Here is a 20,729-nt window from a genome sequence, read left to right on the forward strand (position 1 = left end):
GATAAGGTTAATCCTTTTTTTTTTATTGATTTGGGTGATTCTGAAAGCGGCAATACCAAATATGTGTATGTTTGATTTTTTTTTTTTATTTTGTGAATAGGGCGAATCGGGGGGTGATTTGAACTTTTATATTTTAGTTGTTTTTTTTTTTTTTGTTTCGCATGCTTTTATAGTCTCCATGGGAGACTAGAAGCTGCACTTGTCCGATCCGCTCTGCTACTGTACATACAGACGATAATCAGATTGCCTATATGTAGCAGAATTGCTGACAATCCCACAGTGAGAACCAAAGGTCTGCAGGAGACCTCTGGTTGTCATGCCAACCCATCGGTGATCTGCGATCACATGACGGGGGGGGTCACCGATGGGCGGATTTCCGGCCAAATGGCAGGAAGCGCATCTTAAATGCCACTGTCAGAGTTTGACAACGGGATTTAACAGGTTAATAGCCACGGGTGGATTGAAATTCCACCCGCGGCTGTTCCGGGCACGTCAGCTGTTCAAAACACCTGATGTGTCCGGAAAGATGTGGGCTCCGCGCCCGGAGCCCACATCAAAGGGGGAGACACGACATGCATAGTACATGTATGACGCGTGTCATGAAGGGGTTAAAGACTTATGAAGTGTTTCTGATTGTACTTCAGTAAACAAAAATATCTGACAGATTTTCAAAAACTGCATACCTATACAAATGTACTGAAAAAGCAATTTAATATATGCTCATCATCTCGCTCTCATAATGTGTGTGCATGAAAATGCAGTATGTATACATACTCCAAATTCACCACATAATATCAGCATTCAAGACCAAAATGTACCTTATAATGCGGACTTCTGTCAAAAATACCATGAAAAAAAGGCTTTCAAATCAATAAGGCCAGTGGAGAGTATGGGAGCACATGGAATGTCTGCAAGGCTATCATTTGGACCTTGTAAAGGTACTCCGTGCATACTGCATTACAGATAGCAGCAACCCAAGAACAATATACAGTACCTTAATTACTAAATAGGCTCCATATTGAAAATAAAGTGACGCCAATGCACTCAGCTGAAAACTGCAAGCTTTTTTTTTAAAGATTACGGTTTTCTATGGTTGGATGTAAAGCTGCATCATACCTGGAGGAGGTACTTCAGGCTCAACTAGGTCAAAGAACGGACACTTTTTATGGCTTAGTAATTTTTCTTGCTTTCCTTCTAGCCCAACGAGAGAGAAAAAAGCAATCAAGTGTCCTGGGAAGATTAATGAAAGACGAAGATTGCATATTAATAAAAAGGGTTTCCAGTTCCCTGCCTATAGACTTGCCTTTATTTAACATAACTACTGGGAGTCCCACTACAGGCTTGCGTAAAACCATATGGGTATGTACAGACTTAGTTTTTCGAAGAGTCTTTTGAAAGCCGCCTTTAAACTACGTTTTTGTTGCCTGATTTTTGCATTTTTTTTTTTTAAACAAAAAACTGCTTTTTAGAGTACTAGAGCAGCTATAAGATTTTAGAAATCTACACATCTACACTTTATTCCTAATTGAATTTGAAAAACTTCAATGTTTTTGTAACCTGCAGGATGTCAATTCTGTTTTTGCAGTTTTTTTTTCCATCATACATGACAGCACCACGAGAGAGGGGATCCGCCCTTTAAGGACCGGAAACCTTCAAGATAAAAGGGGCGGCTCCTCTCTCCGCATCAGTTGGTTTACTGTCCTTGATGGGGAACCCTCAAGATGAAGATCTTGAAGAAAGAAAAGGATGCCTGGGTTGGATGGTTTTTGGCAGGCATTGGTCTGCTGCATTCATCACCAGGTACTGGTAGTTGCCTCGGGGGCCATGTCTCACCATGCCCCCCCTGAGCAAAGCATGGCCACAGCCAGTGAGGCAATGCCCGGTTGAAGTTAGGAACCTAGGTGGGCACGTTGGTGCACCCTCCCTGATGCCGGCAACCCACATGCTATTTTGGGGTCCTCGGAGGCCACATTTACTGTGCCCTCCCTGTCGACAAGTGGCCATGCAGCCCGTGAGGCACATCAGTGCCCGGGCATTATGTCAAGCCTCGGAGGCCACATTTACGGTGCCCTCCCTGATGAATGCAGCCCGTGAGGCGATGCCTGGGTGAAGAGAAAGGAAGCTCCCTGTTGTAAGTAACGGCCTGCAGCCTGTATGGTAGCAGGTGCAGGCAGGAACACACCTCACTGTGCCCTCTCTGATTGTACCTGAGAGGGGTAAGGTCTGCTCCTGCAGCACTCCGGTCCTGGGTCCAGGTAGGAGGACGGCTGTGGTGTCATGGCGGTGGCATGTGGGCCCCCCCGGCTGAAGCAAGCGTGGGGGAAGTGGTCCCGGAGCAAACCGGAAGTGAAGGGCCGGGTGCGCGAGTGCACAGATGCACATTGCAGCCGGGTAAGCATGGGAGCGGGGAGTAATCCCTGGGTGCACGCACGTGATCCTCAGGGCGTTTGCACTGGAAGCAGCATGTGGGGCAAACCCAAGATAGATCTCTTCCCCTCAAAAGCCAACAGGAAGGTTCAGAAATTCTGTTCCCTAAGTCCAGCAGACAGGCCATTGGCAGTATACTCCTTCAGGATAGTTAGGACATCAGGACTCCTGTATGCCTTCCCTCCAATATGCCTCATACCAGCGGTTCTGGGGAAGTCCCGATAGTGGCAATACTGGAATTTCTGCAGAAGGGTTTAGAGTTGGGGTTAGCCATCAGTACTCTCAAAGTGCATATTTCAGCCTTGGCAGCATTATTTAATTGTGAATAGGTGGGTTGGTTTATCCGAGCCTGTAGTAGAGCTGACTCTGTCCCATCTCCTAATCCTCAACCTTGGGATCTAAATTTAATTTTGTCATCTTTGACAGAGAGTCCTATTGAACCATTAAACACAACGTCAGATAAAATTTTAACATTAAAAACAGACTTATTAGTCGCGCTCATGTCGGCCCGTAGGATTGGGGATTTACACGCATTATCAGCAGACGCTCCCTACACTCAGGTCATGAACGATAGAATTGTGTTAAAGTTAGATCCAGCATACCTCCCCAAGGTGGTGTCAAGATTCCACAGGGCTCAGGAGATAATCTTACCATCTTTTTGTCCTAACCCTAGCAACCAGAAGGAGGAGAGGCTTCATTGCCTAGATGTTAAGAGATGTCTCCTGCAGTATTTAGAGGTGACAAGACCTTGGAGAAAGCAGAGGGCTTTATTTGTTTCATTCCAGGGGTCAAGAAAGGACCTTAAAGCTCTTAAACAGACTATAGCTAGATGGGTGAGAGGCCATTATGCTAGCGTATAGTACTGCAGGCAGAGCTGTTCCTTTAAAAGCCCACTCCACGAGGGCCATGGCGACATCCTGGGCAGAGAGAGCAGATGCTTCCCATCGACCAAATCTGTAAGGCAGCCACTTGGTCCTCTCCGTCTTTCTTCAGACATTATAGGTTAGACCTATCTGCTACCTCTGATCCCACATTTGGGAGAAGAGTGTTACAAGCAGTGATCCCTCCCTAAGAGACTAGAAATCTCTAACTTGGGAGGAGGATCAAGAGGTATTATATCCATGATATATTCAACCATATTGGAAAAGAGAGTGGCAAGTTTGGAGACGCTGAAGAATAAGTGGCAAGTTGATGTACGTGATTTAACAGATGATGAATGGGAGGATGCATTGCAAGAAGTCACGAAAGTCTCGGTTAGCGAGGCGCAGAGTGTCGCATCTTTATTTGCTTCATCGAGTCTATCGAACCCCTGTACGGCTGTTGAAAATGGGCTATGCTAGAGAGGCAGATAGTTGGAAATGTGGAACGTCCAATGCGGATCTGATACACATGACCTGGAACTGTCCTCGGTTACTTAGGTTTTGGGGAGGTGTGAATGATTTATTTAATACTGTCTATCAATGTCAAAGGGTACTAGACCCCAAAATGGCTCTTCTGGGTCAGGTGGAGACTTTGCTGCTTTCGGAGGAGCACCAGCTGGCAGTCTCACGAATATTATATCAAGCTCGTAAAAGGGTGGCGGCTCACTGGAAGGGATCTTCTGTACCCACAATCATGGAAGTTACCGATGCAGTTAATAATACTATAGATATAGAAAAATGTGTATCAAAAGAGAACAACTAAGAAATGGGTAGATATGTGGGCACCTTGGTTGGACACACCCGGGTTGGCATCTCCTAGATTAACATGGATGAGAGCGTTGAGGAGGATATAACCCAAAAATTGTAGCTGTGAGAGACCAAATGCATCAGGAGAGACAAGGTTTTTTTTCAGGTGAGGGTGGGGGGTGAGTTGGGAGGGACTTTTGTGGGGTTCTATTGTGTTTATGTAATACACTATTTGGGAAATATCCTGTATATGATTACCTATTTTTTCAATTTTTGAAAATGTTTAATAAAAAATTATCTGATTTAAAAAAGAAATCTGTTACACTCTCGTGGTGATGTATGATGAAAAAACATGGGTATTACATACATGGTAATGTGTTTTTTCATGAGACATTTTGGCACCCTTATATTCTCTCCCTTTTGATCACGTTATTAGGGTGCATTATTAGCATTAGACACTCCCTTGGGTGTTGGTACTGTAATTAGGAGTATAAAGGAGGTATTATTTATATGTACACTAATCTGCGGAGTTCCTCTCATGCTCTGAAAAACAACTGATGAGGAGAGAGGAGCCGCCCCATTTAGCTTAAAGGTTTCCTGTCCTGTCCCCTTTCTCGTGGTGCCGTCATGTCTCATGAAAAAACACATTATCAGGTATGTAATACCCGTGTTTTTCACTCCTAGAAAGCAATGAGAAAGTGAAGTAATGCCACAAATGTTTTTTGCAGCGTTTTTTGGTGAATAAAACTAAAATTTATTAAAAATGTATGGTAGACAAAGCACATATAATCTGTACCCCCAAAAATGGAAAATAAGAGGAAAGAAAATTCAAACAAACAATATGTTTAAATAATTAATATGCTTGTATATGATAATGAATACTATCTAAAAACTGTGTTTGAACCAATCCCCCTAAAAAAGGATGGCCGACCATCCGGTACGTATAAAAATAAAATCACTCAAAGATGGATGGAAATAAAATCCCGCAGGGTAAGAACATTGGACAGAAATTGGAATGGATCGCTGGTCCATCGCTAGGTGTAACGGTACCCTAAGAGTTATCCCAGCAACTACTAGCAGGGATTAGCCCGCTATTGTAACCATCAGAGCAAGGGCTAGCCCGCTGTTATATAGTATACATAAAGACGTGAATGTCATGAACAGTTTTCACTGCATGAAAAAAATCTAACTACATGCATATAAATAAATCAACCTCGAATAATTTGAAGGTGCTGAGATACACTTAAGCCCCCGTTACACACTGCGATATCGCTAGCAATATCGCTGTAAAGTCACCGATTTTGTGACATTACAGCGATATCGCTGCATGTGATACTTACCTCCGACCGGCTCCCCCGCTGGTTATCGCTGATCGTGCGAGAAGCTGCTGGATCATTCCTCGTCGGCCACTTCCTGCGGCGCTTCCTGCTGTGACTAGCGACACGTGGGCGGGAGGACGCAGGATCGCCGCGTCTGACAGGTAAGTAGCGATCCCCGTCCCCAGCGATGTCGCTGGTGAGATCTGCCTGTGTGGCAGCTCACTAGCGACCACCTAGCGTTGCACCAGCGATCCTGACCGCGTCATATCGCTGGTCGGGATCGCTGGTCCATCACTAGGTGTAACGGTACCCTTACAAGGAGTGACAAAAGTGCTGCCGCTCCCTGCCGCCCCGTTAATTGAATTAATCTACAGGGTGCTGTGCTAGTCACGTTTGCAAAATCCAACAAAGATTTGGGGATAATACCCCTCTCATAAGACTCCAACAAAATATCATTTAGTTCTTTGTGATATACAGGAAGAGGACTATGAGTCAATTTTTTATAACAATTAGTGTCGGATAGTAATTTATGAGCCTGTTTTTCGTAGAGATCACGTGGCCATAGAACTAAATTGCCACCTTTATCGGCTCTTTTAACAATTGCATCTTTCCAATCTTGCATTTCCATATGTTACCATTCCTTCAAGTATAGTCTGTTTAGGTCTGATTGTACGCATGCCCAGAATTTTCCTCACTTGAGGTCTCCTGATATGCTCAACAGGTGCGCTTGTGGTGTTCTGTTGCTTTGCAACAGGATCCATTTGCTCCCTATGAGCGTGGAAGGAGGACTAGCAATGATGCTCTGTTTTTACTTATTGTGTAATAAAATTTACTATGTTTTGCTAAAACACTTTGGATCCCTATTTCTTGCTTAATTGTTTAGACAGGGAAATTGAGTTATAGGTTGCAGGTTTTCCTTGAGTAGTTTGTGGGCGCCATTTACAGAGCCCCTAAAAGGTAGCAGAACCATAGAAATCCCCTTCCCCAAGCCAACCCAAAAAATTATTTTGTTTTTCAAATCACACACGGAATTTACCTAGGGGTGTCATGAATATTGACCCCACCAACCGTTTCCAGGAATTAGAGTATAGTGGATATTTGAGTGAAAATGTCATATTGCATTTTTTTTTAATCAGATAAATTTTTATTAAATGATAACAATTATATCATATGACATCAAGCAGGTGTTCACATATAATCATAAATTTTTATGAACATCGTGGACACTCGGAATCGGACCTCAAACCCATCTTGAACAGTCTATCGGGAGTTCTGTAAGCTCTATGAATTACGTATAGCTGAGACATCCTCCCAGGTTCGCTCATAGAGATCTTAGGCACATATTCTAAAATAGATTCCCATCTATCATCATTTACCTCTCCCAATTCAACCTCCCATTTCACTCTAGACTTGATGGGATGTTTGACTAGAAAAGTGAATAATAAATCTCTATACACTTCTGAGATTGCCCCCTTGTCCCGCTGTTCTCCAAAATGGAGGCCAGAGTGATATCAATCTGGATCTCAATAAGTTTCCTCCGACATTGAGACCGATACGCATGCTGAATTCTTTTATAATGAAACAAATTTGAATGCGGTAACTGGAATTCTGTTTGCAGCTCCATAAATGACTTAAGTCTCCCCTGACCCATTAGCTGTCACATCCTTCTGATTCCTGCCTCTCTCCAGGGCCCAAATCCTTCCATTTGCCCGAATTCTTGCAAATTTATATTATCCCATACAGGAGAGTATTTGGTAAGGCCCGTGACACCCCTTATCTGTTTAACTTTTTCCCATACCTTATGAATTAGGAGAACAGTAGGAAACCGAGAGCCTAATTTTAAAAACTGCCCCCCTTCTAAACTCTCTCCCAGAGGCCATTTTCCAAACAAATATCTCAAACTACTGGGCGATTGTCCCTGTCCCGTCTCCACCCCCCATCCTCCAATATGCTGGCATTGTGCTGATAAAAAATATACCCAGGGGTTGGGAAGTGCCAAACCTCCTTCCTCCTTCGGCCTCTGCAAAGTTTCTTGTTTAAACCGTGGGCTTTCCCCCCCCCCACATTAGTTCGCCAAACAGCGATTTAATTTTGTGGAACCTACTCTACGAGATCCAAATTGGAGAATTATGCAGTACATATAACAGCTGTGGCATCACAATCATTTTTAAAAGGTTCACCCTTCCAATTACCGAAAGATGTAATTTATTCCATGCTGATATTTTGGAACAAATTTTTTGTAGCAAAGGGCTTAGATTAAGTTCTTCAAACCTAGTCAAAGGAAGGGCGATTTGTATCCCCAAATATTTAAATTTCGAAACTACCTTCAATTTTGCTGACCTTTCCACCTCCCCCATATCCCCATCTACCTCATCAATGGGCATTATGCACGATTTGTCCCAATTGATTTTGAGTCCGGAAAATTCCCCGAATTCCTCAATTAATGCCACCGCGTTATCCAAATTCTCCCCTGAGTCCTCCAAAAATAGCAAAATATCGTCGGCATACAAAGACACCCTCTCCTCCTTCACTCCATAGACAAATCCTTTTATCTCTTGTGCATCCCTTATTTTAGTGGCCAGAGGTTCCACAGCGAGGGCAAACAGCAACGGAGACAACGGGCATCCCTGCCTCGTACCCCTATGTAATGAGAAACTATCAGATAATTCATTATTCACTCTAATTTTTGCCGTTGGAGAGGAGTATAGCAACCCCACCCACGATATAAACTTGGGCCCAAACCCAAGGCCCATCAAAACCGACCATAAGTACTTCCATTCTACAAAATCAAAGGCCTTATGGGCATCCAAAGACACTACTCTCTTTCCAGCATTTTCGGCTGGAATTTGCATATTTAAATATAGCCTCCTTAAATTGATTGCTGTAGATTTATTGGGCATAAATCCCGATTGATCTGGGTGGATTACTTTATCACTCACGTGGGTCAGTCTGATGGCCAATGCCTTCGCCAGAATCTTTACATCTGCCGTAAGGAGTGAAATTGGTCTGTAGGACTCCAGATTCAATGGGTCCTTATCAGCTTTAGGAATGACCACCACAATGGCCTCTCTCATAGATGTAGGTAACATTCCCCTCTCCAACGACTCATTAAATACCTTCTCCAATTTGGTTATTTCTTCATTAAAAATTTTATACACCTCTGCCGGAATGCCATCCGCCCCCGGGGCCTTATTTCCCGCCATGTACGCCAGTGCCACCCTCAACTCCTCCGCTGCAAGCGGCCTATCCATCCATTCTCTATCTTCATCCCCTAGTCTAGGAAGCTTAATCGCCCTCAGATACCTGTCCATCTCCTCTTGACCGTTATGTATCTTTGAGGAGTATAGCTCACTATAAAATTGTTTAAATACATCCAAAATTTGATCCCCCTGTGTAACCACATTACCTTCCTTAGATTTAATTGCATACACATGTGAGGATTCCCGTTGTGCCGAAGCTATCACTGAGAGCAGGTGCCCCACTTTTTCACCCTCCGCATAGAATGCCTCGTTCTGAAATGCCCGCCGTCTCTCTGCCTTACGGATGTGAAGTTTATTAACTTCCGACTGGGCCACTCTCATGCGGGTCTGCGTAGCTTTAGTACACTGCGCACCCAATGCTTCCTCCGCCGCCCTTAATTCCTCCATCACTGCCTTGTCTAGATTTTGAGACCTAGTCTTAAATCGAGACACTTCTCTGAATAAAATCCCTCTCAAGAACGCCTTCATAGTATCCCAGACTATATGACCCTCTGCACTACCTTCGTTTATCCTAAAGAATTCTCCCAGTTCCTCTCCTATCTTTCCCATATCCAGCAACCGTAGCCAAAAGGGATGAATTTTCCAACCCATACCTGTCAACCTCCCCCGTTCTCCCAATTGTAGAGATATCACCAGTGGACAATGATCCGATAAGACTCTGGGCAAATATTCCACTTCCTGTACCAAATTATCCATCCCCTCATTTCCCAAAGCCACATCAATGCGAGCTAGGGATCCATACGTCGCCGAGTAAGTGTAGTTCTCCATATTCCGAACTCTCCACAAGTCTATCCAACCAATTTCCCTCATGTAGTTTCCAAAAGGTGTCACGTTCCCTCCCTCTCTGCTCCCCGCATGTTTACCCTTATCCCAATGATCATTTGCAATATTATTCACATCACCTATTACAAGCAACGGGACCCAAGTCCATTTCCCGGATAAGTCCATAATTTCCTGTAGCTTCTTTCCAGAAAATGATGGAGGGATATACAAAGACACAATACATAATAGTCTATTCAATATCTTACATACAATAAACACATATTGCCCATCCTTGTCTATTATAGCCTCCACTTCTTCATATGGAGTAGAAGTGTGGATCAACACCGACACTCCCCTAGCATAGGCTGAGTACGTCGAGTGATAATACTTCCTCACCCACCTTTTTTGTAACATAGCTACTTTGTCTTTTACCAGATGTGTTTCTTGGAGGCAAATTACTGAGGGCCTCAGCTTCAGCAGATATTGTAAAATTGCGGCCCGTTTTGAGACGTTAGCGAGACCCCTAACGTTCCAGCTTAGAATTTTAATTCTACCCCCCATGATATGTTGCAATACCAAACATTTGACATGTTATACCTGAAATCTCGGTCCTATGAGGCTTAGAAGAGGAGGGACGGGAGGGAGTGAAGTGTGACTATTAGTTTTTGGGAGCAATGTTGTAGTAATACATTTGAGCTACTAGTAACATGGAATATACCTCTAGACATTTTAATAAGCAAGTGGAAAAAAATTGAAACATTTTCAAAACATCTCAATTTTGTTCTGTATTGAATATGATATGCAGAAATACATGCATTAGCATGCTTTATCATGCAATGAAACTTTTTTTAGGCTGTCTGAGAAATGTTCTGTCATGCTGAATGCACTTGGGAGCATAAATCATCAAGATCCTCTTCTGATAGCTCTCTTATGCAACTGTCAACAAATTATGTCCCAGATGTGTTGGTAGATAAGTATACAGACTCTGCAGGCCATGGTAGCAAGTTTAGGCCACATAGGCGGCTCACAAAAGTATGAGCAACGTGTTCTAGAATTATAGTGTTGAAAAATGGCACCTGGGATGCATTGGAGAAAAGTCTTACCAAATCAATGTACCACCAAGCTAATAGTCTACTTGGAATGAAGACTAGGGCAGTGGTCCAACTACCGTACATTATGGCACCTCACACCATAATTCTGGGAGTAGGACCAGGCTGGGCTGCATGTAGCTTATGCTCCTGTGAGCAGCCTGAGTGGCTTAAACATGCTACCATGGCCTGCATTGTCTGTACTTTTCTCCCATTGATCATATCTGGGTCATCATTGGCCGGCAATTATAAAGGGAGCTGCCAGCAGCAGATCTTTGTTTGTGTGCCCAAGTACTTAGTGTGGCAGAACAATCCGGATACAACCATTAATATGCAACAACCTCACTAATAGCATGGGTATTTTTGTCTGTTTTTCTGCATGTTTTGATCATGCGCAACTCTGAATAAAATTGTGATTTATTTTAAATGTGCTTATCTTTTGCGTATCATTAACATGTCTTGATTCTGAAAGTTAAATAATGCATACATTTTTCTTTGTGGGTGGGGGAAAAAAAAGCAAAATAGTGGTGGTGAAAAAGATTATGTAAAAGGAAAAATTATGTAAAAAGGAATAAAGTGCAAAATCTGCGCTGTTGGTAAAGAAAGGCTAATTCAGGTCCACACTAAGATTGTGGTTTTTATTACGTCTATGTGTTTCAAAGTACCATACTGCTTCTTCAGGACAAAAACTAATTCATCTTGGTCTCTGTACCTGCTGCAGCTGGGATTACATGCCTTTCTAATGTTATGCGATCACAACCTAATCAGGTTAGCATAACGTTTATTCATTTAATTAAATGTTAACCGGATAAAACCTTAGAGTACTGTCACACTTAGCGATGTACCAGCGATCCCGACCATCGATATGACGCGGTCAGGATCGCTGGTACATCGCTAAGTGGTCGCTAGTGAGCTGCCACACAGGCAGATCTCACCAGCGACATCGCTGGGGTCGGGGGTCGTTACTTACCTGTCAGACGCGGCGATCCTGCGTCCTCCCGCCCGTGTACACGCGTCGCTCATCGTCACAGCAGGAAGCTGACGACGAGAAACGGTCCAGGATGTTCTCGCGCGATCAGCGATAACCAGCGGGGGAGCGGTCGGAGGTAAGTATCAGACATAGCGATATCACTATAACGTCACAAAAACCAGTGACGTTATAGCGATATTGCTAGCGATATCGCTTAGTGTGACAGGGCCTTTTAGTGTTTTTCTTAGCATATAAAAAAAAACTACACACTTCAATATTGAAATTTCAATATGAACACTTTCACAGAAATGTGTGTTTTTTTGCATTATTGTATTTTAAGAGTGATAACCCCCCACTGAAGATCTGTATAAGGGCTTTTTTTTTTTATTTGCCGGAAGATCTGACTGTTTTATTAGTACAATTTTGGATCACTTTTTTTTTTTTTTTTTTGGGTGGCAGAGTGATAAGTAATACCCTATTTTTTCTTTTAAATGTTTTTGCATTGTCATTCTGATAGCCGTTATTATTTCAGTCATATGAGGTCTTGTTTTGTTTCAAAATATGAGGTTTTCATTAATACCATTTTTTATTTTATCTATAGTCATACTGTCACACTTAAAAAAAATAAAAATGAAGCTTTTACTTTAGAATTTTCTATTTAAATACTTTTTTTTTAAATAGTGTTCAGTTTTATAGTTTGAGTCAACCTGGACGTGGTGATACCAATTAGTATGTAGGTAAAACAAATAAGGGAAAATTAAAATATAACTTAATAGTATCAGATAAAACCAAACAAAAAATAATGGCACCGTGTATTAGGTGCACACTCCACAGAAGTTTTGGAATATGCTATGATCTTAGTCTGCCTGATTAAGTGCAATTTATAACTCCCCCTGAGGAAACCTGTAAAGGAGGAAACGCATCGAAATGCACTCAGGGTATTTACTAGGGACCAAATATGAGTGGTAGCTGTGGACTGCCCTTGTAAGGGCCGGAGTTCTTTTTGGGGTACCAGGGTCAGGATAGCCCATTAGGGCAAAAGTGCCACCATGGTAACACACAATAGAAGACCATGAATGAATGAGACTTGGTCTGATTATCCTGGATGACAGATTTGGGTGAGATTGAACCATGCTTAGACCTTTGTTAGATCTATTAAGACAAATGTTATCTCCGATTTGGTTTTTGCTTGACCATTTGTTTGTTTTTTTTGGACAGACCATAGAATAGAAGCATTGAGTAATTTTATTATTGTCAGTAATACCTGTCTTATTAATTCCTCACTTTTGTTCAACATTGACGTCTTGCTCAGTACTAACTAGTCTGGCTTACTAAAGGTGCTTTCACATTCTGTTTAGACATCAGGTTCAGTGCCAGTTCGGGGCTTACGTCCACTGGAACGGGTGCCTAAACACAATATGTGAACAATTGAGTTTGGATGGACTTTATTCCATTTTTTTTTTCTATATGTGCTGTTTTGTTTTTTTTTTGTCTGGCTTCTGATACTATTGGGTAAATAATTGAGAATTAAAATATAACTTGTCTATATTTGTGAGAAGAGAAGGCATCTGCATAGTCCCAGGTGTGACACCTTACTGTACTTAGCAATTTATGTACTTTATTTTTACATAACAGCATTGTTATTGGTGAGACATTGTGCCTCATCTAAACACCCACTCCTTAAAATGTAGGAATTGAGAGGCTAGTGACTATGCCCAGGTATGTGGCAAAGCCAGCTCACCTTGCTCATTGGCCCACTGGATTCTCTATTTTAATTCTTGGACTATCCCTCTTCTGTGTTAAGTCCCAATATAAGTTGTGCATACTTGTAAACCAGTATTTGGGTAGCAATACAGGTGCAATCTGCTGCGCACATAAAATACATAGCACCATTGCCATCCTAATTAAGTTTGTCATGCCCAGTGGGGAAGTTTTTCCCACGCTACCACCATTGCACTCAACTTTACCACAAGATATTGAAAGTTGGCAGATATAGTCCCCCTACTTTCCTAGTCACCTAGATGCTTATATACCTAAATTACCTAAATTCATTGACACAAAAGGATCACCATACTGTTATATAGTACGGCATCATATAGGTGCCCAGTGGCATCAATGCAAATTTTGTCCAGTTTATGGCGAGACAATAAAATGCCAGAATCATTAAATCTCTAGCACAAATACAGGTAAGGTTTTATCCAAATCTCACACACAGCATAGAGGGCAATCTGCTCCTCCATTCCATATCGACACCCTACCCCACCTGTATGACCTCTGGCAAGACAACACAATGGCTCTACTATCAGAGCGATTGGCAAGGGTGTAAGAGGAGCCCCCTACCACCACCTACAGAGCCCTCTAAACCACAGAAAATACCTTCAACAAGCAGCCATTTGAACGAATATGTCCTCAGGTCCCTATATAAAAGTTTATCCCAACAAAATAAAATTAAAACCAAAGCCCAGTTTAGCTAGGATGGCAAGGAGATACCCGATTCAACAAGGTCAAATGCTTCTGCCGCATCTTACTATAGCACAGCATTGTCAGAGGAGATATCCTGGACCACTTGTAAATTTAGTATCAATCTGCACAGGTTAACAGGGGGCATGACCCTGGCCTGGTGCGAGTTATCGCTTTAGTTATAACCCTAGTGAATCACATAATGGCTGATTTAAGGAACTAGATGAGGCTATATATTTTGATTCAGGCAACTTGTTCCCTTTCTTGCTTAGACGGGACCACAAAGATGGCTTCATATAAAGTAGTGTTCAAATAGCTTTCACAAAACTTTACTTCTACCTCCAGGGGCCGTTCAATTTTCAAAATAATTGGCTGTATTTCAATAGAAATGGGCATCTCCATATCCTTAACATCTTCCCGGCTTAGTGTAGGCAGATCTATTGGTTCATTGTATACACCATTCGTCATGACGAAAGTACAGAAAATACATTTCTAAAAATGTTGACTGTTTTTGGAACACTGGTAACCACGCTTTCTTAACTCCCAATCAATAAATATAAGAGCCCAGGAGGGAGAGCATCCTCTAGCTCACCAACTCTGCCTTCCATAACTTTGTGTTCCACTGGATTATAATACATCATGCTCTGTAAAGAGATAAATGCAGTAAACACAAACCTATTTGGACCAGTTGTGATTGAGACCTTCTAGAACAGCCTGTGCCAGCACTTGCTCCTCAACAAAGACATTACGCTGACCTACTACATGACTTCATATGTTACCCAGCTCATCTACTCTGGATTGCCTCCTCATGTTAAGCCAAGAAAATAAAGAGACTGGACCAACTCGGTGGACTGTTCAAAGGTGTTGGCGGAGACAAAAGACTTTGTGATGAATTTGACAGTAGAGCAGTTCGCCCAAAGACTGCATCGCCACCCCCTTTCTCCTCCAAGTGTCATCTTCAAGTTTACTGCACCTCACTGTGCTCGCTGCTGAAGGTCTTTCTGCTTCAAGTAAATTCTCCGACACTGTATCTGCATCTTTCCTGCATCCCAGGAGACTTGATATGCTGACTGTTGCTTGGGTTAAGCCAGTTTTATTACTGTATATAATCTTCAACGGGAGTCCACCAGTCACACATCCCACTACATTCATTCACAGCTAGTTCATGCCTCTTGCGGGTCCTTTTACTGCAGGGGTTTACGACCCATGGCATACTGCCATTCTATGTGGTCCCCAATAGTGATGAGCGAGTATACTCGTTGCTCGGGTTTTCCCGAGCATGCTCGGGTGTCCTCAGAGTATTTTAGCGTGCTCGGAGATTTAGTTTTCGTCTTATCTGCATGATTTGCGACTTGTAGACATGCTGAATACATGTGGGAATTCCCTAACAAACAGGCATTCCACACATGTATTCAAGCTGTCTACAAGTCGCAAATCATGCAGATAAAACGAAAACTAAATCTCCAAGCACGCTAAAATACTCGGAGGCCACCCGAGTGTGCTCGGGAAAACCCGAGCAACGAGTATACTCGCTCATCACTAGTCCCCAACAATATGATCTAAACATACTTGCCTGTATTGTATAGCTTCTCACGTCTTAGTTTCCATGTCACAGAGAAAAGCAGCATACAGTGTGGCAGCAAGCACATGCTAATGGGGACTGCGTGTTTAGCACTCCAAAGAGGAGTAAGAGGTATAGATTATGTCCACCTATAGATGTGGCTGTCTCTATTTTAGGTTATTGGAAATGTGATATACTTGTCAAAATATTTAATTGCCTAAAAAAAGGCACTTCCAAAACATATACATCAAACAAAAAAGAAGGGAAGCTGTGTGCCATAAAAGTTCAAGATATTTATTCAAGTAAATTCAAAATGACAATGCAAATATAGTATAATCAATAAGGACAATAGTGCAAACAAATTGCAAGAAAAAGTGTGAAATATAATCCCTTTGCTCAATAAATTCTAATACCATGTAGCCAAATAATGAAGGATAAACCTATGTCAAACAATATATGGAGCAAAGTAATAGCTTCAAAAAAAGTATATATATATCAAATTCCCTCAGACCAGAAGTAAGGGTCAAATATGGGGCTATATAGAACAAAAAGCAGATAGTCACAGACCCAAAATCAGATTAAATATAAATACAGCTCGTATACCTCTTGCTTCTACAACAAAAATGAATGCTGGCAGGTGAATCACGAAATAGCTGCTAAAAGGGTAAACTGGGATTTAGACACTGTACCTTAGAGCGGCAGGCACCCCGACGTCCGTTTCGCGGTTGGCTTTATCCATTATTTGGCTATATGGTATTAGAATTTATTGAGCAAAGGGATTATATTTATTTCACTTTTTTTTTCTTGGGTTTTGCACTGTTGTCCCTATTGATTATACTATATTTGCATTGTCATTTTGAATTTACGTGAATAAATTTCTTGAACTTTTATGGCATACCGCTGCCCTTCTCTTTTCTTTGCTGTGAAATACTTGGTTGCTTCTGCAATATTCATACTCTACATTGAAGAGAGCAGCATATAAGCATTCTCTTTTCTATGGAGTGCTGAATTGGGGACAAGAAGGCCTTCATTCTACCGATAAGTGGACCTATCACACATTTATAGCATATATAAATATCTCAGATCTGGATACCCTTGTACATTTTAATGCACCCTTGATTTAATGTGTTTTTGACTGTTGCTTTTTTTCCCCTGAGCAGTAATGTGCTTTGTTTTTTAAAATGGAGAGAGGAAGAAAATCTGTAACAAGACATTTCAGGCAAGATAATTCTCTCCTCCAACATAATTGATTGGGGGAGAGTCGGCAGGCCCCCCCCCATACACTTTTTAGATATTGAGAGGGGGAAAAAATTGGCGGGTCCAGTCAATTTTAAAGTGCATGGTGGTCTTTAGACACACAATTATGACAGTTACAAGTACATAAATAGGTAAATGCTTTCAGTCTTCATATTACCTTTTTCTACTGAACTCGATGGTGAACCATCTTCACACAATGAATCTGTTTCAGGTGCTTTGTTGTATGGTTTGGTCTGGATTTTGCCCTGTTCGTCAATAAGAAGCTCCAGATCTAAGAGATTAACTTTCTTGCACTCCATGTCTTGATCATATGAAAAAAATGTGAATATGTGAATATTAAAGCAAAAAACTTCCAGCAGTAAACCCATGTATACATTGAAAAGGATATAAGGAGGATCAGCAACACTGTAACTGCGGCAATATTGTCATTGCAAACTTTGTTAAAAATCCGCTACAAATATAGCACAGACTTTAAAAAAGGGACTAACCACCTAAAAAGGGTTCTCTGGAATGTAACAAATTAATGACTGATTCTCAGAGGCCATCAATGTTTGATTACACAGCCAGACGCTCATCTATACATACAGCTATGTCTGGTACTCCTGCTTGGCCCATACGCTTCAACAGAACTTAAAGGAACAAGATGCAGTACCAGGTATAGCTACCCTAACATCAGAGGCGCTATTGCCTGTGTAAATAAAGGGGATAACGTCATTGTGCCGATTGGTCAGGTCCCAGAGGTTAGCCCCCCCAAGAAAAAAGAACTATGTTTTCTTGAAACAATACCACAGCTGTCCTATGGTTGCAATAAATGAGAAAGCAAAGAGTAGTTTCATGATGACATATTCTCCACAATAAGTGATGATCTGGAATTCATTATAAAAAATAAGCAATATCCCTCTTTCAATACTGCTGACGCCAGACTTAGTAGCCTTTACCTGGATTTGAAGAAGAGTCATGATTGTATTGTGATTCCTCCTCAGATGGAGTCTGTACATAGTAGATCTGCTCTGGAATCATACTTGCTACCTTTTCTTTTATGCTGTTAGAAGCAAGCCCGCACCACATCACCTTTTCTCTTCTTTCGTGGGCAATTATCTTTCTGGTCCTTGCTTTTATATTCTCCCAGCATTTTTTTAGTTGTTTAAAATCCCTCAGAGACACACTAGGTTGCGAATTGTACTCATGGGCCAATGCTTGCCATGCGCGCTGCTTCAGAGCAATAGTCCGTGCGTCACTTTTTTTACACTCCAATACATATTTGTATTTTTCTACCAGCGCCAATAGGACATTTTTCTCCAGTTCAGAAAAGTACTTTGCCGGTTTCAACACTTCGTTATTTTGCATTTTCCACGGTGCTGCAAACATCTTAACAAAAAAAAAATTAATTAGCGATAAGATACTTTTTTCTCACGGCAAAATGCAAATAAATTTATATAATTTATACAATATGACTTTCTGGATATTTTTGATATTCTATCTCTCAATGTTAAAATTAACCTACTCTTAAAATTAGACTGGTCATGTCTTTGTCAGTGGGCAAACTTACAAAATCACCAAGGGATCAAATACCCCCCCCCCCCCACTGTATATATTTTTTCTAAAACTGTACTCCATCGGCCCCAACGATGCTTCTAAATGTGTAATGTGATGGCTAAATGTGCCATCTTTACATGATGCGCTGTATGGTAAACTTCAATTGCAGTGTTAGGACCAGTGGCGTAGCTAGGATTTTGGCTCAGAGGGGGCGAAACTTCTGAGTGGACCCCTAACCAGGTAACCTTGATTATAACTAGTTGACGCACCCTAATAGTGGATGTAGGAGAACCTCAGCAGATGACCGCACTGTTGCTGAAAATCTCTATATAAAGACCAACACTGATATTACCGCCCTATGGTCAGTGGTAAATACCAGTCCAACAGAACATATAAGATCACAGCACAGTTATAGATGTTGACTTACAACTGACATACTTTCTGATGGAATAGTTCACTTTCACGTCTTTACCAACTGGCCTAGACCAACATGACAGCTTCTCCAGCCACGACTCTGCTACAGAGATTACAACAAAGACACATTTCACTTCTCACATTTTCAGCACTGTCCCCAATGGGACTATTCCCAACCTGCACAAACTCCTTATCCTGCTAATACCCCAATACTGAGCCGCTGCTGCTGTACGTGTCCCTATTACTGCATCTGCTGTGTTTCTCTGTGCTCTCTAAATTCTAAAGCAACCCTCTAGAATTTTTTTAGCATATAATAGTGCCGTGTGCAAGTGCCCTAGAAAACAGTTCCCACGTTTTGTCCCCTAGAAAGTTATAATGCCCTGTGTGCCCCTCTGACAGTCACAGTAACCTGAGTTCCCTTATAACCAGTGTCCAGTTTACACTTAATGTCCCGAGTCTTCCCCTGTACAGCTCCTCTATACACAGTATGATGCCCCCTCACTGTATATATACTGACCCCTTTGTATCTCCCAAACTGTTAGCTCAACACTAATCTCCACACTATATGATGGCCCCCTAGATAGCCTCCATATAGTATAATGCACCAGACAGCCTCAAAACAGTCCTCAATATAGTATAATGCACCCCCATAAGCTTCCATATAGTATAATGCACTCCCCATAGGCAGATTCTATATAGTATAATGCACCCCCCCATAAGCAGACTATATAGTATAATGCAGCACCATAGAATAATAAAATACTCGCCTCCTCGTTCCTCTGACCGCCCCCGCACATATCCAGTCCACAGGTGCTGAGTAATGACGTCATCGCGACCCCTTGTCAGTGTCGGCGTTTGTGATGTCAGACGCTGAGAGGGGATAATTGGAGAGGGAGCTAGTATCCAGCCAATACAGTTGAACTTGCGATAACGATTGGGCAGCCCACTGCTGGTACTGCTCCCCCCCCACTCAGTGGCCCCGTAGTGGCCGGGTGGCAGTGCGTGCAGGGAGATCGATTCTCCCTGCTCTGCTGCAGAATATAACTGTATTGGCATGCTGTGCACAACGATACAGTTACAGTAGCGTAGCTCCGGGAGGGCTCTTATAGAGCGGGGCCTTCTGCCCCCCCCCCCCGGTAGCTACGTTACTGGTTAGTACACTTAAAATAGGAACTGTACTGTCAAGAAACTTTGCATTAATAATATACAGTAGGTGAATAAAAGAAACTGTCATATCTTATCGGATAAATCACCTTCCTTCCCCATTTATCAGACACTTCTCCTCAACCCTGAAGTCTACAGCCACTCGGGTAAAAAAAAAAATTGTGTTCCTCAGATAATACAGACTGTTAGCTTCTTATGTCATGTGACACAACAAATTATAATATTTGGAGAGGGGTGGAGAAGTGGAAAAAAAAGGCAGAGAAACACACAAAGTTGGTGCAAATCCATCTGCAGGACCTGGTCCATCAGCTACTTCAGAAATATGTAGTTGCCAGACAGGACCCCTAAAAACTACTACTTACCTGATGGCATCCATGGCTCTTCTTTTGAATAGTTGACCAGGTGGAAAATCACATCATGCCACAACAATGACATTACGACAGACCCGCTAATCAAAAAAGGAGCAGTGTATATTTTCAGGTAAGAGGCAGTACAGCAACCACCCGTTACAGATGTGGCCAAAAGACCAGGTACAGAAAATTGATTCAAACCAAATCTAATGCTGAAGCTTCCAACAAACCTTTTAAAGAGAATCTGTCACCCCATTTTCGGCCTATGAGATGCGGCCACAGCCATCAGGGGTTTATCTACAGCATTCTGTAATGCTGTAGATAAGCCCCCGATGTAACCTGAAAGATAAGAAAAATTGGGTGAAAGATTCCCTTTAACTCACTTCAGTGAATAATTCATATCTACACTGATCACGGCTGCTTTGTAGTTTACTCCATGCTGCTGCTACAAAAATGAAAAAAAAAATAGAAACCTTTGTTCTAGTCTCCTCCCA

General features: G+C 42.0%; 1 protein-coding gene across 3 annotated transcripts in view; it reads right to left on the bottom strand.

The window, feature by feature from the left end:
• Positions 1–20,729, bottom strand: part of MSANTD3 (Myb/SANT DNA binding domain containing 3) — a 69,798-nt gene that overhangs the window by 27,844 nt on the left and 21,225 nt on the right. For all 3 annotated transcript variants that reach the window (XM_073587831.1, XM_073587829.1, XM_073587830.1), the window contains exons 2-3: positions 17,710–18,139; positions 16,929–17,072 (exon numbers count right to left, since the gene is read on the bottom strand). In XM_073587831.1, coding sequence (XP_073443932.1) covers positions 16,929–17,072; positions 17,710–18,139 — 574 coding nt within the window. The remainder of the gene's footprint in view (positions 1–16,928; positions 17,073–17,709; positions 18,140–20,729) is intronic.

Source organism: Dendrobates tinctorius, unplaced genomic scaffold, assembly GCF_039654945.1.
Source record: "Dendrobates tinctorius isolate UK_male_01 unplaced genomic scaffold, ASM3965494v1 ptg000102l, whole genome shotgun sequence".
NCBI lineage: Eukaryota > Metazoa > Chordata > Amphibia > Anura > Dendrobatidae > Dendrobates > Dendrobates tinctorius.